Source organism: Acomys russatus, chromosome 7 (assembly GCF_903995435.1).
Source record: "Acomys russatus chromosome 7, mAcoRus1.1, whole genome shotgun sequence".
NCBI lineage: Eukaryota > Metazoa > Chordata > Mammalia > Rodentia > Muridae > Acomys > Acomys russatus.
In genome coordinates, this window is record NC_067143.1 from 4406280 (window position 1) to 4421129 (window position 14850).

The 14850-nt window shown below is 52.3% G+C and overlaps 1 protein-coding gene across 1 annotated transcript in view; it reads right to left on the reverse strand.

The window, feature by feature from the left end:
• Positions 1–544: 544 nt before the first annotated feature.
• Positions 545–14850, reverse strand: part of Myh14 (myosin heavy chain 14) — a 60971-nt gene continuing 46665 nt past the window's right edge. Inside the window, exons 33-43 of the mRNA XM_051148475.1 lie at positions 13964–14212; positions 12471–12683; positions 9427–9639; positions 8578–8739; positions 7159–7287; positions 6555–6643; positions 6346–6469; positions 4723–4931; positions 2808–2916; positions 1128–1300; positions 545–844 (exon numbers count right to left, since the gene is read on the reverse strand). Coding sequence (XP_051004432.1) covers positions 691–844; positions 1128–1300; positions 2808–2916; positions 4723–4931; positions 6346–6469; positions 6555–6643; positions 7159–7287; positions 8578–8739; positions 9427–9639; positions 12471–12683; positions 13964–14212 — 1824 coding nt within the window. The 3' untranslated portion in view covers positions 545–690. The remainder of the gene's footprint in view (positions 845–1127; positions 1301–2807; positions 2917–4722; positions 4932–6345; positions 6470–6554; positions 6644–7158; positions 7288–8577; positions 8740–9426; positions 9640–12470; positions 12684–13963; positions 14213–14850) is intronic.

Here is a 14850-nt window from a genome sequence, read left to right on the forward strand (position 1 = left end):
AGATGGCTCAGAGGTTAAGAGCACTGCCTGCTCTTCCAGAGGTCCTGAGTTCAATTCCCAGAAACCACATGGTGGCTCACAAGCATCTATAATGTGATCTAATATCCTCTTCTGGTCTGCAGGTATACATGCAGGCAGAGCACTGTATACTTAATAAATAAATAAATAAATCTTTAAAAAAAAAAAAAAAAAAACAGGATCACTAGAGAGGATCTCACACATTACAGAAGCCGAGAAAGACCTTTGTGCTCTGGTCCCCAATTAGGAAAACAACCACGGTGAAGGGTCCAGCCAGTTTATTTCTTTAGTGCCTGGAGCATGAGGGACTGGAACACTACTCTATGAGCACACAGCCTCTTGCCCCACATAAAAGAGGGCAGGGCACTGGGAGGGGATGGAGGCGCCCTGTCTGCCCTCTACAGGGGACAGGCCTGCTGAAGACCAGGAGCAGACAGGCCTTCCTTGCTAGCCACGCTTATTCTGCTCCCCCTAGTAGCAGTGACCATCCTTGCCTCCCACCAGGCTCCTTGGTTTAGGGCCTTGATTCGGAGTCCCCAGTGGTCAGGGGTATTGGGATCCCAATAGGATTCATCAATGCCAGAAAGTGCCAGAGGGCAGCGTCATTTCAAAGTGCAAACCAGGAGGGGCACTGGGAGAGGCCCAGTCCTTGGACTTCTAGGGCAGACTGGGTCACTGGGGTGTGGCAGGGGGCGGGGCCTCAGGCTCCTGGGGTGGTGCAGGCCCAGGCTCTGCCCCCTCAGCCTCCTCCTCGTCAGAAGCCACGCCCTCCTCCAGCCGGAACACCTGGCGCACAGTGCGGGTGGTGAAGGTGAGAGGGCCACGCCTGTGGGAAGAGAAAGGAACAAAGATGCAGAGATGAGAAGGCAGGTGCAAGATGGGCACAGGAAAAGTTACGATCAAAGGCTGGTAAATGGGCGAACAGGTGCAGAAGACACCTGAACAAACCTGAAAAGCACAGGCAGGACACAGCCTCCTCCTCACCCCGGGCCCCTGCCCCACGCAGGACACAACCTCCTCCTCACGGGGGCGGGGGGTGCCCTACGCTGGCCATCAAGGCCAGGCCCTGCTCTCCTCTCGAAGGTGGTACTAGCATGAGGGTGTCTTACCGGAGCCTGTTCCTCAGCGTGGTCACCTCCCGGTTCATGGACTCCGCGGACTCTGTGACGTCCTCCAGCTCCCGCTGCAGCCTCCTCTTGCCAGCCTGCGCCCTTGACGCTTCCTCCTCTGCCTCTTCCAGCTGCCTCTTGAGCTGCTTCAACCGGAGGTTGCTTTTCTCCAGCTGGGTAGAGGTGGGAACCAGGTCATTCCTAGGACTCCCTCACAGCCTACTCCTCACACCAGCCTCCACCCTGCCTCAGTCTCTCCTTTGCATGGCCAAGGGTCAGCTGGGGTGGAGCAGCTGTGGTGACTACTGAGACTTTCAGTTATGGTAACAAAATATGTAGAAGACCGTTGGGTGTTGAGCAACAGGGAAGGGGCTTTTAGCAATCCTACAAGGAGCAGAGACCACCAGACTCTCCCTGTGAAATCTGCCACACCACACCCCTACCCCATTGCCTGTGGTCTTTGGGGTGCAAGATCATATAGGAGGCAGGCAGGAGGTTGAGAGGGCTGGGCCTCTGGGGCTACAGTGTTTGTGAGCCATCATTCAGGCTTCAGTGGGGTTTTTGGTGATGCAGCTGACTATGAGTCACCCATGTTTCTCTAAGTGACCCCAATAAACTCACTGGCTCACCATGCTGGCCTGGTGGAATTGGTTCCTTGGCCTGTCAGGGCCCTGTCTTGTATAAACATGTGGCTCCTTGGAAGTCATGTGACAACATTGAAGGAGCACTGACACACTATGAGCTGCCCCTCCCCCCATAGCTCTCCTTCAGCTCCCCAGGGCTGCTGGCAAGGGCCTGCCTTAACACAGTGACCATGCCATATTCACCCTGATCTCCCCAGATACTGCCACCTCTCTCCAGGCTAAGAACATTTATCATGTGACTTCATTTGTCTAATGTAGTACAGGCTGGTCTTGAACTCAGTACGTAGCTAAAGATGGCTTTAAACTTCTGATGATTCTGCCTTAATCTCCCAAGTGCAGTCAGTGCTAGGAAGCAAAACCAGGGTCTTGCTGCTTGTTAGATAAGTACTCTACCAACCCAAATTTCATTTCTTATATTCTCCAGCTGATTCATTCTGCCCACTTCATGTCTTCTTCAGGGCCTTTGAGCCTCCTAATCTTTCCATCTGGCTGTACCTCCTCTGTCAGGTCTTAATTCAACTGTCACCTTAGCCCTTCCCAACATCCACTCTGGACAAGGCTCTCCATTCCTCTGTCTTCATCCTTTTCTTTCATAGCCCTCACCAGAGTCTGGCACTATCTTTGTCTGGTTCTGTGTATAGTACATTTCCTAAACTGGTAATGTGAGGGCCAGGACCTTCTGGAACCTTCCCAGCACCTTACTACTAATGCCTAAACAAAGCATAGCTGAGCCTTTTGTTGTTGTTGTTGTTTTTGTTTTGCATAGCTGAGCTTTTAAGGACACAGACTCTGTCTGTAGTTACATCCAAGTTCTGTCACCTGCGAACTATAGGATATTTTCATTCTTGCTGCTGGCTTGAGGAAGTGGTCTCACTCACTGCAGCATAGACTGTCCTGGAACTCAAAGCAATCTTCCTGCCTCAGCTTCCACCATAGCTGGGATGACCCGCTGAGCCACATGCCAGGCTAAGGTAACTGGGTTGTTTTCTGGGTTTGATCCCACCAGCTACTGTTTGTAGTGATGTTATCTGCTCACCTGGTCCCGAACCTGGTCAGCCACCCTGCGCTCTTCATCCACCTGAAGAACCACCTCTTTCAGCCTCTTCTCAGCTCTGCGCACCAGCTTGCCAGAGAGGATGCGCTCTCTAAAGAGAAAAAAAAAAAAGTTAGCCCTCTGTTACCAGAGCATTGTGGGTGGCTGCCCCATCCCTGGGTCTCTTCCCTCTTTTCTACCTTCCAGCTGCCTCCCACTCAGCCAGACATTGCTACCAGGCTCCCTTTCGTGGGACAGATAATGTTCCTTAAAATGTTTCTTGTGATGGTGACTGTCTTGAGATAGGTTTTATGTAGCCTCAAACTCACTATGTAACCAATGACCTTGAACCCCCGATACTCCTGCCTCTATTACCTAAGTGCTGAGCTCTCAGACATGCACCATCATGCCCAGTTTTGTTTGTTTGTTTCTGTTTCAAAATAGGGTTTCTCTGTGTGGCCTTGGCTGTCCTGGACTCGCTTTGTAGACCAGGCTGCCCTTGAACTCACAGCGATCAGCCTGCTTCTGCCTCTTGAGTGCTGGGATTAAAGGTGTGCGCCACAACACCTGGCTTCATGCCCAGCTTGTGAAGTGCTGAGGATGAAACCTGGGCCTCCGTGCATGCCAGGCGAGCACTCTGCCCACTGAGCCGCAGCCCCAACCTGCCTCTGGATGTAGAGGGATTTACAGCCCCTCCAGACTGAAGTGGAAATGCCGAACTGGAATATCAGGGATCCTAGACAGACAAGCGTGTCTAACCTGCTTTTCTATACATCACAGAAGGATCATGGGTGTCACACCTGTGTAGATGGCCAGGGGTGCCTGCTGCACTGGAAATTCCTCATGTGTCAGGCTTAGTGATGTGTTTGATTAGCACAGTGGCTTTTGATAGGTGTTATGGAAAGTTTATTGACAGGAAACTCAACCTTATTGCCATTGCTTCCTGCTTCATTTATTCATTTATTAATATTTATTTGTGTGTGTATGCTCATATGCATGCCATATCTTGTGCTGTGAACATCAACTTGCAGCTGATTCTCCCCTTTTGCCGCATGGGCCTTGGGTATTATATTCAGAACTTGGTGGCAAGCTCACTGAGCCACCTTATCAGTCTTTTTTTTAGTTCTTCAAGACAGGGTTTCTCTGTGTGAGCCCTGGCTGTCCTGGACTCACTTTGTAGACCAGGCTGGCCTTGAACTCACAGCGATCAGCCTGCCTCTGCCTCCTGAGTGCTGGGATTAAAGGTGTGCGCCACCCCCACCTGGCTAGCCCTGGCTTCTTGGCTCTAAATATGTGTATGCAGCCATTTTGTGACCACGAGGGAAATTGACCCAGAGCCCAGCTTCTTTTTATGTAAGAAAAAGACATTCCTTTTTGAGATGGTTTGGCATGTGTGTGTGTATGTGTGTGTGTGAGTTCTCGCTCCTTCTTGTTCCTACACCCTTGGCATATGACTGTAGCTGCTCCTATGTGGCTGTGCACTTGAGCTATCACAGGACATGTTCTGCTTAGAGCTAAAATGGCACAGTGCTAGCTCCAACCCTCTAGAACCCATCAACGGTGTCCCTTATTCTTGGGACCACAGCTCTGCCATGTAGGCAATCCTGGGATAGCCTGCTGGAGGATGAAAGGCTAGGTGGAACAGAATCAAGTTGGTCTGGTCAATCCTGGGCAAAGACAAGCTCAACAGCCAAGCAAAGCCATGTAGCCAAAGCTCCCATCAGCGAAGATACAACAGGCAGGCCAATCAAGTCCAGCACAAAGGACCAAATTCATAAGCAACAATAATCTTCTTTTAAAGTCACTACATTTTAGGGTGTTTTGTTACACAGCAATAGCTAGCTGCAATACTGTTGAATAAACTGTACTCTCCCACAGACTGTAGTTACTTCCAGGCCACAGTGTCCTCCCTTCTTACCTGCTCTCCTGCTCCAGCTGCTCCTCTGCCTGGGCCAGTTTAGACTCAAGTGCTGCAATCGTCATCTTCTGCCGGGCTCGGGCTCCAGCATCCTCTTCACCCAGGCGACCCCGCAGCTCCTGGATCTGCCGCTCTAGCTGTTGCCTCCCACTCTCCGCCTTGGCTGAGAAGCTGCGTTCAGCAGACAGCTCTGTAGTGAGAGACTCCACCTGCAGCAGGAAGGGCGATGGGACAGTGGGACGGACCCTCAGCAGGAAGCTGGTGGCAACACAAGGCGCCCTCCTGGGCACGGCACAGAGCCTGGTGGCACTCCACCACAGCACTTCAACAAGCCCAGGAAAAGCAACCCTTAGCAAACCACACCTTTCACTTTTTAGTGAACAAGGGTGTGTGAAATTCATTTAAAATTACCCAAGATTATTTAAATCTAGTCTTAAAGTTTTTTTATTTGAGATAAGGTCGAGAGCTGCTCAAGTTGACCTAAAGCTCGCGACGTAACTTAAGATGACCCAGACCTCCTGATTCCTGCCTCCGCCTCCGAAAGGCTGGGATGGCAGGCACGCGCCGCCATTTTAGTGAATACCAGAGACAGTCACAAACTTGTCTTAACGCTCTAAGTCCGTGGCTGTGACCTAGGCTATTTCAGGCCCTTCACACTCTCCTCTGCACCAGGGTCACCTGAGGGACTGTGAGAAGGAGGCAGCCTTTGGCCCCTCCCACCAGAGACTCTGAGCCCTAGGCAGCACAGACTTGTGGCAGATGTGTGGACTCCCGGCCCTGGCCCTAATAAAAGCACCTTGCTGCCCTCAACGTGAAAATGGGAAGACACTCAGCCCAGGCTGACTGACGCATTCACCAGCCCAGCAGCCCTCCTTTAGCCTTTACATTTTTAATTGTCAATGAAAATGGTGACAGGGGCTGGCTAGTACTCCTTGCCAGTTATATACAAGGAGCCCTGGTTTCTCAGTACAGCATAATCTGGGTTTGGTAGCACATGGCTGTCATCACGGGCAGGGGGATCCGGAGAATGCATTTAATCCCAACGCTCGGGGAGGCAGAGGCAGATGGATCTCAGTGAGTTCAAGGCCAACCTGGTCTACAAAGTGAGTCCAGGGCTACAGAAGACCCTGCCTTAAAAAGTAAACAAGAAAAGAAAAAGTGATGTATACTACTAAACAAACTTGGGCCTGGCCTGTTTTGCAAGTACACGGAAGTCTGTGGCAGGAGGATTGCTGTGACTTCAAGGCCATTGTGAGGTTATGGGTGAGGGTTAACATGTCCACCGCAGTGATGACGTTTTCTCTCCTGTCTGGGCTTTCTGTAGCCCTGGTTGGCCTTGAACCTATGAAAATGCCCCTGTCTTAGCTCTGGAAAATACTAAGACTGCAGCTGTGAGCTGTGAGCACCCTTTGACTGTTCGCTTAATTATTTGCCAGCCTGTCTGAGAGTGGCTCAGAATTACAGATGAATCGGTAAGTCATGCCTTCCTGACTTACGAACTTCAATTTATCCTTGAAAATTATCAAATGCCCTCTGCTGAGCTTGTTGAGTGAGTGTGCCCCAGGGCTCCGGCGGGGGAGGGGCGGGCCCGGCTGGCTGGCGAGGGTGGTCTGCCCCGCCCACCTGCAGTAGCAGCTTCCGGTACTGGTCCTTGAGCAGCTCAGAGTTGCTCTGTTCTTCCTCTAGCTCCTCTTCCAACTGCCCCAGTCGCCCCTCCAGCTGCCGCTTCTCCTCCAGGATGGCTGCCCTAGAAGAAGAAGAAGGTAAGGTGTTGCTGCAGAGGGCAGGCCTGCGAGAGGAGGGTGCCCTGCCCGCGGCACCAGAACACTCACTTGTTAAGGCTGCCACTGGCCACCTCCTCTGCCATCTCATCTCTGTCCTGCTGGGCCTGCCTCCGGGCTCGGTCTGAGGCTGCCAGTTCCTATGTGGACCAGTCAGGGGCAGAGGGGTGAGGGGTTAGGACTGTGATCCTGTGATCCCCACCCCCATGGAAGGATTTTCGTTAGCGCTGGCCTTCAATGCCCCACTACCCTCATCTTCTGAGCTGTGTCCCCCGGCAACCCTGCTTGCCTCGCATCACTGGGCCTCCTACCCTGCCACACGCCCTCCCTCCTACCCGGGCTGTGCTTTCTCTGCCTCTGTGTCACCCCTGGCCCCCAGACGTCTTCACTTCAGCCTCCTGCTCCTGACTTCGTGGCTCCTGTGTGTCTTCCTCATCTTTCCAGGGCTGGCCCTGCCTGGCAGCTCCTGCTCTGGCTCCCAATAGCTCCTTGGACAAGATCCCACGGACAGCGACACAGGGAGCCACGCCCACTTCCAAAGTCTTCCCTGACCAGGGCCTCCAGCAAAGACCCGCCCACTACCCCAGGGCCTCCAGTTAAGCCACGCCCACGCCGCCGGGGCCTTCAATTAGGCTCCGCCCCACACCAGTCTCACCTCCTGCAGCCTCAGCACCTCGGCTTCCAGCCCCTTGAGCCTCTTCTCACTTTCCTTGTTTAGGATAAAGATCTCCTCCCGGGAGCTGCGCGTCTCCTCCACCTCCCGCCACAGCTCCTTCATCTGGACCTGGGTAGGTGCAGGCTTAGTTAGCGGCTTCCAGGAACCCCAACTTTGAGGCTGCTCATTACCAGCAAGCAGGGCCAGCACAGAGCCAGTCGTCTGTCCAGAGCCTGTGTGCCCTTGGGCTAATTCCACCCCCCTTCTCCAAGCCTTAGTTAACTTTTTTCTTTCTTTCTCTTTTATCTTTCTTTTCTTTTATCTTTCTTTTTTTTTTTTTTTCTTCGAGACAGGGTTTCTCTGTGTAGCGTTGGCTGGCCTGGCTGGCCTCGAACTCACAGATATTAAAGGTGTGCGCCACCACACTCGTCTTTTTTTTTTTTTTTTTTTTTAAACCACACACGTCTCTCTTTTTTTTTTTTTTTTTTTTTTTTTTTTTTTTTTGTTTTTTCGAGACAGGGTTTCTCTGTGTAGCTTTGGCCATCATGGACTCGCTTTGTAGACCAGGCTGGCCTCGAACTCACAGCGATCCGCCTGCCTCTGCCTCCCGAGTGCTGGGATTAAAGGCATGCGCCACCACGCCCGGCTTCACACACGTCTCTTAAAGTGACCCAGAATAGACTATTTAGCCTGTGGCTCTATGGCCCCAATCTAGGAGTGTAAGGAGAGACCAACACAAAGGGGAGTGCAGCACCGCCATGAGGAGCCAGTGAGAAAGAAAGTGGACTGCAGTGATAAAACACTTATTATTACTATTACATGCCCGATGAAGGTGTCAAACAAGGGATCCTTTCTCTGGGTGCATGAACTGGGCCTTTTCACGGCTGCCCCATAGGAATATAACACTGTCACCTGTCGTTCTAAATATCCTAGTATGGGCTGGGGGGTGTGGCTTAATGATAGAGCCCCAGCCTGGAATCCCCCAGTGAGGGGCCGGGGGTGTGGCTCCGTGGTAAAGCTCCTTCTTTGAATCCCCTATCAGTGGCACTACATTTATTATCTAATTAAATGATAAACTTAAATTTCAAAGTCCAGCATCTAAAACGAACAAAATACAAAGAAAAAGAAGAAATACACGCCAGAGGCCAGCTTTAGCTAGGCTGCTGGCTAATCCGGCTGCTGCTGTGGTGATGGGTAAAGACCCGAGCCCTGGCCCCTGGCCCCGCCTGCCCTCCAGCCCCTCCTCACCTGCATCTTTTTTTGTTGTTTTTGTTTTTCGAGACAGGGTTTCTCTGCGTAGCCTTGACTGTCCTGGACTCACTTTGTAGTCCAGGTTGGCCTCAAACTCACAGTGATCCGCCTGCCTCTGCCTCCTGAGTGCTGGGATTAAAGGCGTGCGCCACCACACCTGGCTCTCACCTGCATCTTTTTCAGCTGCTTCACTGCCTCCTCCTTGCCCTGCCCAGCCAAGGACGTCTGGGCCTTCAGCTCCTCCAGCTCGGACTCGAGTTTCTTGCGGGCAGCCATAGCCAGTGCCCTCTGCTTCCGCTCCTCATCCCGCTCCACCTCTGCATCTCTCAGCTGGGGGGTGGGGAGGACGGCAGGAGAGGTCAGAGGTCGTGGCGCCCAGACTCTGTCCAGCCACCTGTTCCTCCTCTGTGACTCCTCCTTTTTGGTCCCTCCTGCCCTGTTCTGCACCCAAGTCCCCTGGAATGAAACACTCCCTCCTGGAGGGGAGCGGGGGGGGGGGGGGCCTTAGGAAAATCACAAGAACTCATGAAACAGAAAAGCATTGTAAGAGTCACACGCTTCCCCACCTGCGGCTCAGCCCAGACTCACCCTCACCTCTGTAAACAAGCCCCAGTCAACTCAATGCTTTAGCAAGCTGGACTTGAATCCTTTCTATGGCCACCCGATGATGCCCTCTCTATCAAGGGTGAGTAAAAGTCCATGTAAACTTCCTAAGGAAGAGTCTGACGACACCTGAGCATCACTTAGGCTGATGGTGGGGGAGCAGGAGGTGGGTGCCTCCTGATGGTGGGAACGCTGCGCACGGCACTTGGTGGATTGTGTGTGCTTCGGAGTTTTGATATGCCTGGGGCACGGGTACGTGTCACTGCCTCCTGACAGAGCAGGAAGATGCCTTTGTGGGTGGAGCTGGGCAGCAGACCCCAGTGGAAATGCTCACGGAAGGGAGCTCCCTTACGCAGGTGTTCACCGAGGCGCAGGGGCGGGGCTGGGGTCCCTGCAGCCTCTTGCTACCAGTACCTGCTTGGCCAGTTGCCTCCGTCTCTCCTCCCCAGCATCATCACGGCCCTGCAGGTCGCGCTCGTGTTGAGCCTTCAGGGCCTGCACCGTCACCTCCAGCCGCAGCTTGGCGTCCTCCGCGGCAGTCAGCTCATCCTCCAGCTCTGTCACCTGTGTCCGCAGGTCACTGGCTGCCTGTTCAGCCACCCTGCGGGCTCGCTCCAGCTCGTGCACCTGGTGGGAAGGAGGAGTGGGGGGTATGAAAATAGGGTGGCAGCTGGTAGAGGAACCTAAGTGACTTCGTTCCCTTATTCTCACTGTTTACTGAGCACCAGGCGACATCTTAATTTACCTGAAAACATTTTATGCCAACCTGTACATGATGTAATCGTTTATTTGTTTGTTTTTTCTTTTTTGTGTCTTTGTTTGTTTTACTTTTTGGTTTTTGGGTTTGGTATTTTGGTTTTTCTTTTGTTTGTTTGCATTTTGGTTTTTTGAGACAGGTTTCTTCTCTGTTTAGCCTTGACTGTCCTGGACTTGCTTCGTGGACCAGTCTGACCTCTAACTCACAAAGATCTGCCTGCGTCTGCCTCCAAGTGCTGGGATTAAGGCATGCACCACCATGCCCAGCGTTGTTGTTTCTTTGGTTTGGCTTTTGATTTTTTTTCTTTTTCTTTTTTTTAAAGATTTATTTATTATATATACTGTGGTCTGCCTGCATGTACACCTGCAGGCCAGAAGAGGGCACCAGATCTCATTATAGATGGTTGTGAGCCGCCATGTGGTTGCTGGGAATTGAACTCAGGACCTCTGGAAGAACAACCAGTGCTCTTAACCTCTGAGCCATCTTCCCATGCCTGGACTATATTTTAAACGGGGTGCATGTATTCTGACTCTGACCCTGACTGTGAATGTGACCAGCTGCCTCCCAAGTTCCTGCCTTACCATCCGCCTGTGACGAACTACAACCTGGAATTGGGAGCCAAATTAATCCTTTCTCCCTTCGCATTGCTTTTGCTGGGTGTCACTACAGCAGCAGAGTTAGAAACACGGATAGGAGAGTGTGCACCACACAGGCACTTTTTAAAAAACCACTTTTTTTAAAAAAGCAAACAAAAAACAAACAAACAAAAAGCCCACTAACAGTGTTGACTCTGCAGCCCACTGGCATGTGGCCTACCTAAAGCCAAAGTCTGTCACAAAATCAATCACTCCAGGCTGGAGACACTGGCTCTTCCTCCAGAGGACCCGGGGTTATTTTCTAGTGCCCACCTGTAACTCCAGTGTTGCCCTCTTCTGGAACCCCAGAGCTGAAGGCTCTCTCCCCTCAGACGCCACTGTGCTATGTGTGGAGGCTCCCTCCTAATGCGCTTCAACTATGACACCTATAGCTGTGAGCATACAAGCCTCTCTAGCAACGCTCTTACGACATGTAACTTTGACTCAGCCTTCTTTCTACAAATCTGTTTTTTAAAAATATATTGTTGAGGCTGAAGAGATGGACCATGGTTAATAGTACTGGCTGCTCTTCCAGAGGACCTGAGTTCAATTCCCAGCACCCACATGGTAGCTCACAACTGTCTGCAACTCCAGTTTCAGGGGATCTGGCCCCATCATACAGACATGCAGGCAGAATACCAATGCACATTAAAAAATAATCTTTTTTTTTTTTTTTTTTTTTTTTGATTTTTCGAGACAGGGTTTCTCTGTGTAGCCTCGGCTGTCCTGGACTCACTTTGTAGACCAGGCTGGCTTCGAACTCACAGCGATCCACCTGCCTCTGCCTCCCAAGTGCTGGGATTAAAGGCGTGCGCCACCACGCCCGGCTTAAAAAATAATCTTTTTAAGAAGTGTAAAAAGAAGTCGGGCACGGTAGCACATGCCTGTAATCCCAGCACTCGGGAGGCAGAGGCAGGTGGATCTCTGTGACTTTGATGCCAGACTGGTCTACAAAGCAAGCCCAGGACAGCAAGGCTACACAGAGAAACCCTCAAAAAAAGTATGAAAACATGCATTGCCATTGATTTAAGATTAAATAAATGTTATTTTAAATTATGTCTGTGTATGAGTATGCGCATGTATATATTCAGTACCCACAGACGTCAGAAGGGGGCACCAGATCCTCTGGAGCGTGAGGTACAGAAGGCTGTGCACTGCTAGAGTGGGTGCTGGGAACTAACCCTGGGCTCTATTAGAGCAGCCAGTGCTCTTGACCACTGAGCCACCCTGTCAGTTCCTCCCAATTATTATGTACTCACCATCAACCTCTGTTCCTTCCTCAACATGGGAGTGTCCGGCTCTTCCAGAGAGGTTTCTACCAAAGTCCCAAGCAGCAGCCACATGCTCTGGGAGACCCTGCTTAGACCTCGCCTCCTGGAGAAGCTGCCTTTGACTTTCAGCCCTGCAACCCTCGCTGCTGCCAGCCACTTCCATGATGGGCTCCTGTGCAGGACCGGCCTCCACAGCGCAGGTGCCACATCTATCTATTGTCCCCACCCCGTGACCCTCATGGATGCCCTGGTTAGCTGGGCCTGCATGGCTACATGCACAAGCTTGTGTCTAATAGGATTTCTACTCTGTGTATATTAGTGGCGCACAGGTCTGTGTGTGACACATGTGTCTGGCCAGGTATGGTGGCACACACCTATTACTGCAACACATAGGAGGCTGAGGCAGGAGGATTGCCAGCAGTTCCAAATTAATTTGAGATTTTTTTTTAATGGGAGTTGGAGGAAACTGGACTCGGGAGGCAGAGATCTCGGAGTTCAAGGCCGGCCTGGTCTACAGAGCGAGTTCTAGGACTGCCAGGGCTACACAGAGAAACCCTGCCTTGAAAAACCAAAACGGGAGCCGGGCGTGGTGGCGCACGCCTTTAATCCCAGCACTCTGGAGGCAGAGGCAGGAGGATCTCTGAGTTCGAGGGCAGCCTGGTCTACAGAGAGAGTTCCAGGATAGCTAGGCCTACACAGAGAAACCCTATCTCAAAAGGCAATGTGCGTGTGACAGAGGGTTCGTTCACCCCCTGTGTGTGCACCCCACCCCCACAGTGCCCACGGCCCACTTACATTCTTGCCCACGTCATCCTTGCTGCTCAGCAGTGCCTCCAGCTCAGCGCGCAGAGCACGGTTCTGCCGCTCCAGCTCTTCCCTCGCATCCTGCTCCTCCTCCAGGGCCCGAGTCAGCGCCAGCGCCCGGGCCTCTCGCTCCCGGCCTTCAGCCTCCACCCGTTCGCGGTCTTCCACCGCCCGCAGCACCGCGGCCTTCTCCTCTGCCAGGAGCTGCCAGGAAAGACGTAGGGGGAGATGGGTTGACTGGAAGAAGGGTGGACGGAGGAGAGGGAGGAGTAAGCCACTAGGGAGAGACAGAGAGACAGATAGGGGGTGGGGGTGGGGGTGGGGGGAGAGCTAAAAAATCGAGACACACACAAAGGGAGACAAAAAATAAACGGGGAGAGGGGTTCTGGAGAGATGGCTCAGAGATTAAGAGCACTGGCTGCTCTTCCATAGGTCCTGAGTCCAATTCCCAGCAGCCATATGGTTGGCTCACAACCATCTATAATGTGATCTAGTGCCCTCTTCTGGCCTGCAAGAGTACATGCAGTCAGAGCACTGTACACATAATAACAAATAAATATTATAAAAGAATGAAAGAGAGAGGGGCAGGGGGAGAGACAGAGCTAGCCAGTCTGCTCTGGGGATGGTCTGCCACCAAGGCTGGAGTTACAGACGGCCACCACGCCCACCCAGCATTTTCATGGATGTTGAAGTATTCCAACTGCAGCTTTCGCTGTAACCAGGGAGCCGCCTCCCCTCCCCTCTGAAGATCTTCTAATCACCTAGAAAGACATTCGACCTTCACCATAGAAACCGTGGGGCCCATCTGTATTTAATGGGTTTGGGGAACAGGGGAGACATGAGCACGGATGAGTGAGAGGGGCTCTGCCTGATTCTGTTTATGCCTCCTGCGCGCTGCCCACCGTGATGCTCTGACTCACGGCAGGCAGGCAGGCAGGCCCAGGAGCAACAGTACCAATGGCCATGAGCCAAACCCTCCAAACCCATGAGCCAAAATAACCTTTTTACTTCATAAGCCATTTGCCTCCAATATGTGCTACAATGACAGAATGCTGACAGGCACATGAGCCTTTGACATCTGTGGTGGTTATTTTAATACTCAGGCTGTGGGATACTTGATATGATTTCCATTTTCCAGATGGGTAAACTGAGGCTGAGATGGGAGCAGCAACACACAGGACAAGTGAGACAGGATGTAAGCCTCCTCAGGGGGCACAACAGAGGGCATTCTGCATATTGTTACTCAAACAACATGGGGACACTTGGTGACAGCCACCAACAGGACACTGGGGTGGCCTGCTTTATAGACAGTTTGGCAGAGGCAGCGCCTACCTGGCTGTGGCACCATTCCTATGCACACTGCAAAACTTAACCGCAGGGGTCTCCTCTACCCCAACAAGTTTCTCCCGAATACTCAGATGGGTTTCTGGTTCTTGGGGGTGGGGGGGGGGTCGGTAGCAAGCTTGGTAAACTGAGGCACTCACCTGGTCAAACTTACGCTGCTTCTTCTCCAGTGTGCTCACGAGCTGTTTCTGCTGTCCCAGGTCCACAGTGGCGTCATCCAGCTCTTGCTGCAGGCGCCTTCGGGCCCGCTCCAGCCGTTCTGCAGCCTCTGTCTTTTCTGCCAGGCGCTGGGCCAGGGCCTCAGCCTCCCGGGCTGCGCGGCGCCGAGCCTCCTCCCCAGCCTCCAGCACCGCAGCCTCTTCCTCCTGACGTCGCCGCCATTCAGAGAGCTGTGGCAGAGGAGGTCATGGGAAATTGGCTATGAGTGACTTTGGTGTGGTCTCCTGGCACCCTGAGGCCTAAAGATGGGAAGGAGCTGACCACTGGGCCCTCCAGCCTTACAGCAGCCGAGACCCTGAGGACTATCAACTCTTCCAGGGTGCTGTCACCCTCAGCATAGCCCAGCGCTCAGTCCAAATGGGACTTGCCCGTGGATCCCAAGACCAAGGCCAGATGGCAAAGGCTGAGGAAGAAGAGAAACATAATCTGGGGAGTCCACAAGATGGGGAAGAGCCTCCATGGAGGAGGGGGCATTGAAGATGGGTTTTGAAGTACACACAGGAGCCTGCCAGTGGAAGACTCACTCATTCACTCCGCTGTTTCTTTTTTTCCTTTTTTTTTTTTTTAAAGATTTATTTATTTACTTTATGTATATGAGTGTTCTGTTTTCATGCACATCAGAAGAGGCCATCAGATTCCACTACAGATGGCTATGAGCCACCATGTGGTTGCTGGAATTGAACTCAGGACCTCTGGAAGAACAGAAGTGCGCTTAACTGCTGAGCTGTCTCTCTGGCCCCTGGCCCCCCTGGCATATTTTAAGGATTCCCACACACATTGGGTCAATTATTTGAAGGGGCTCATAATC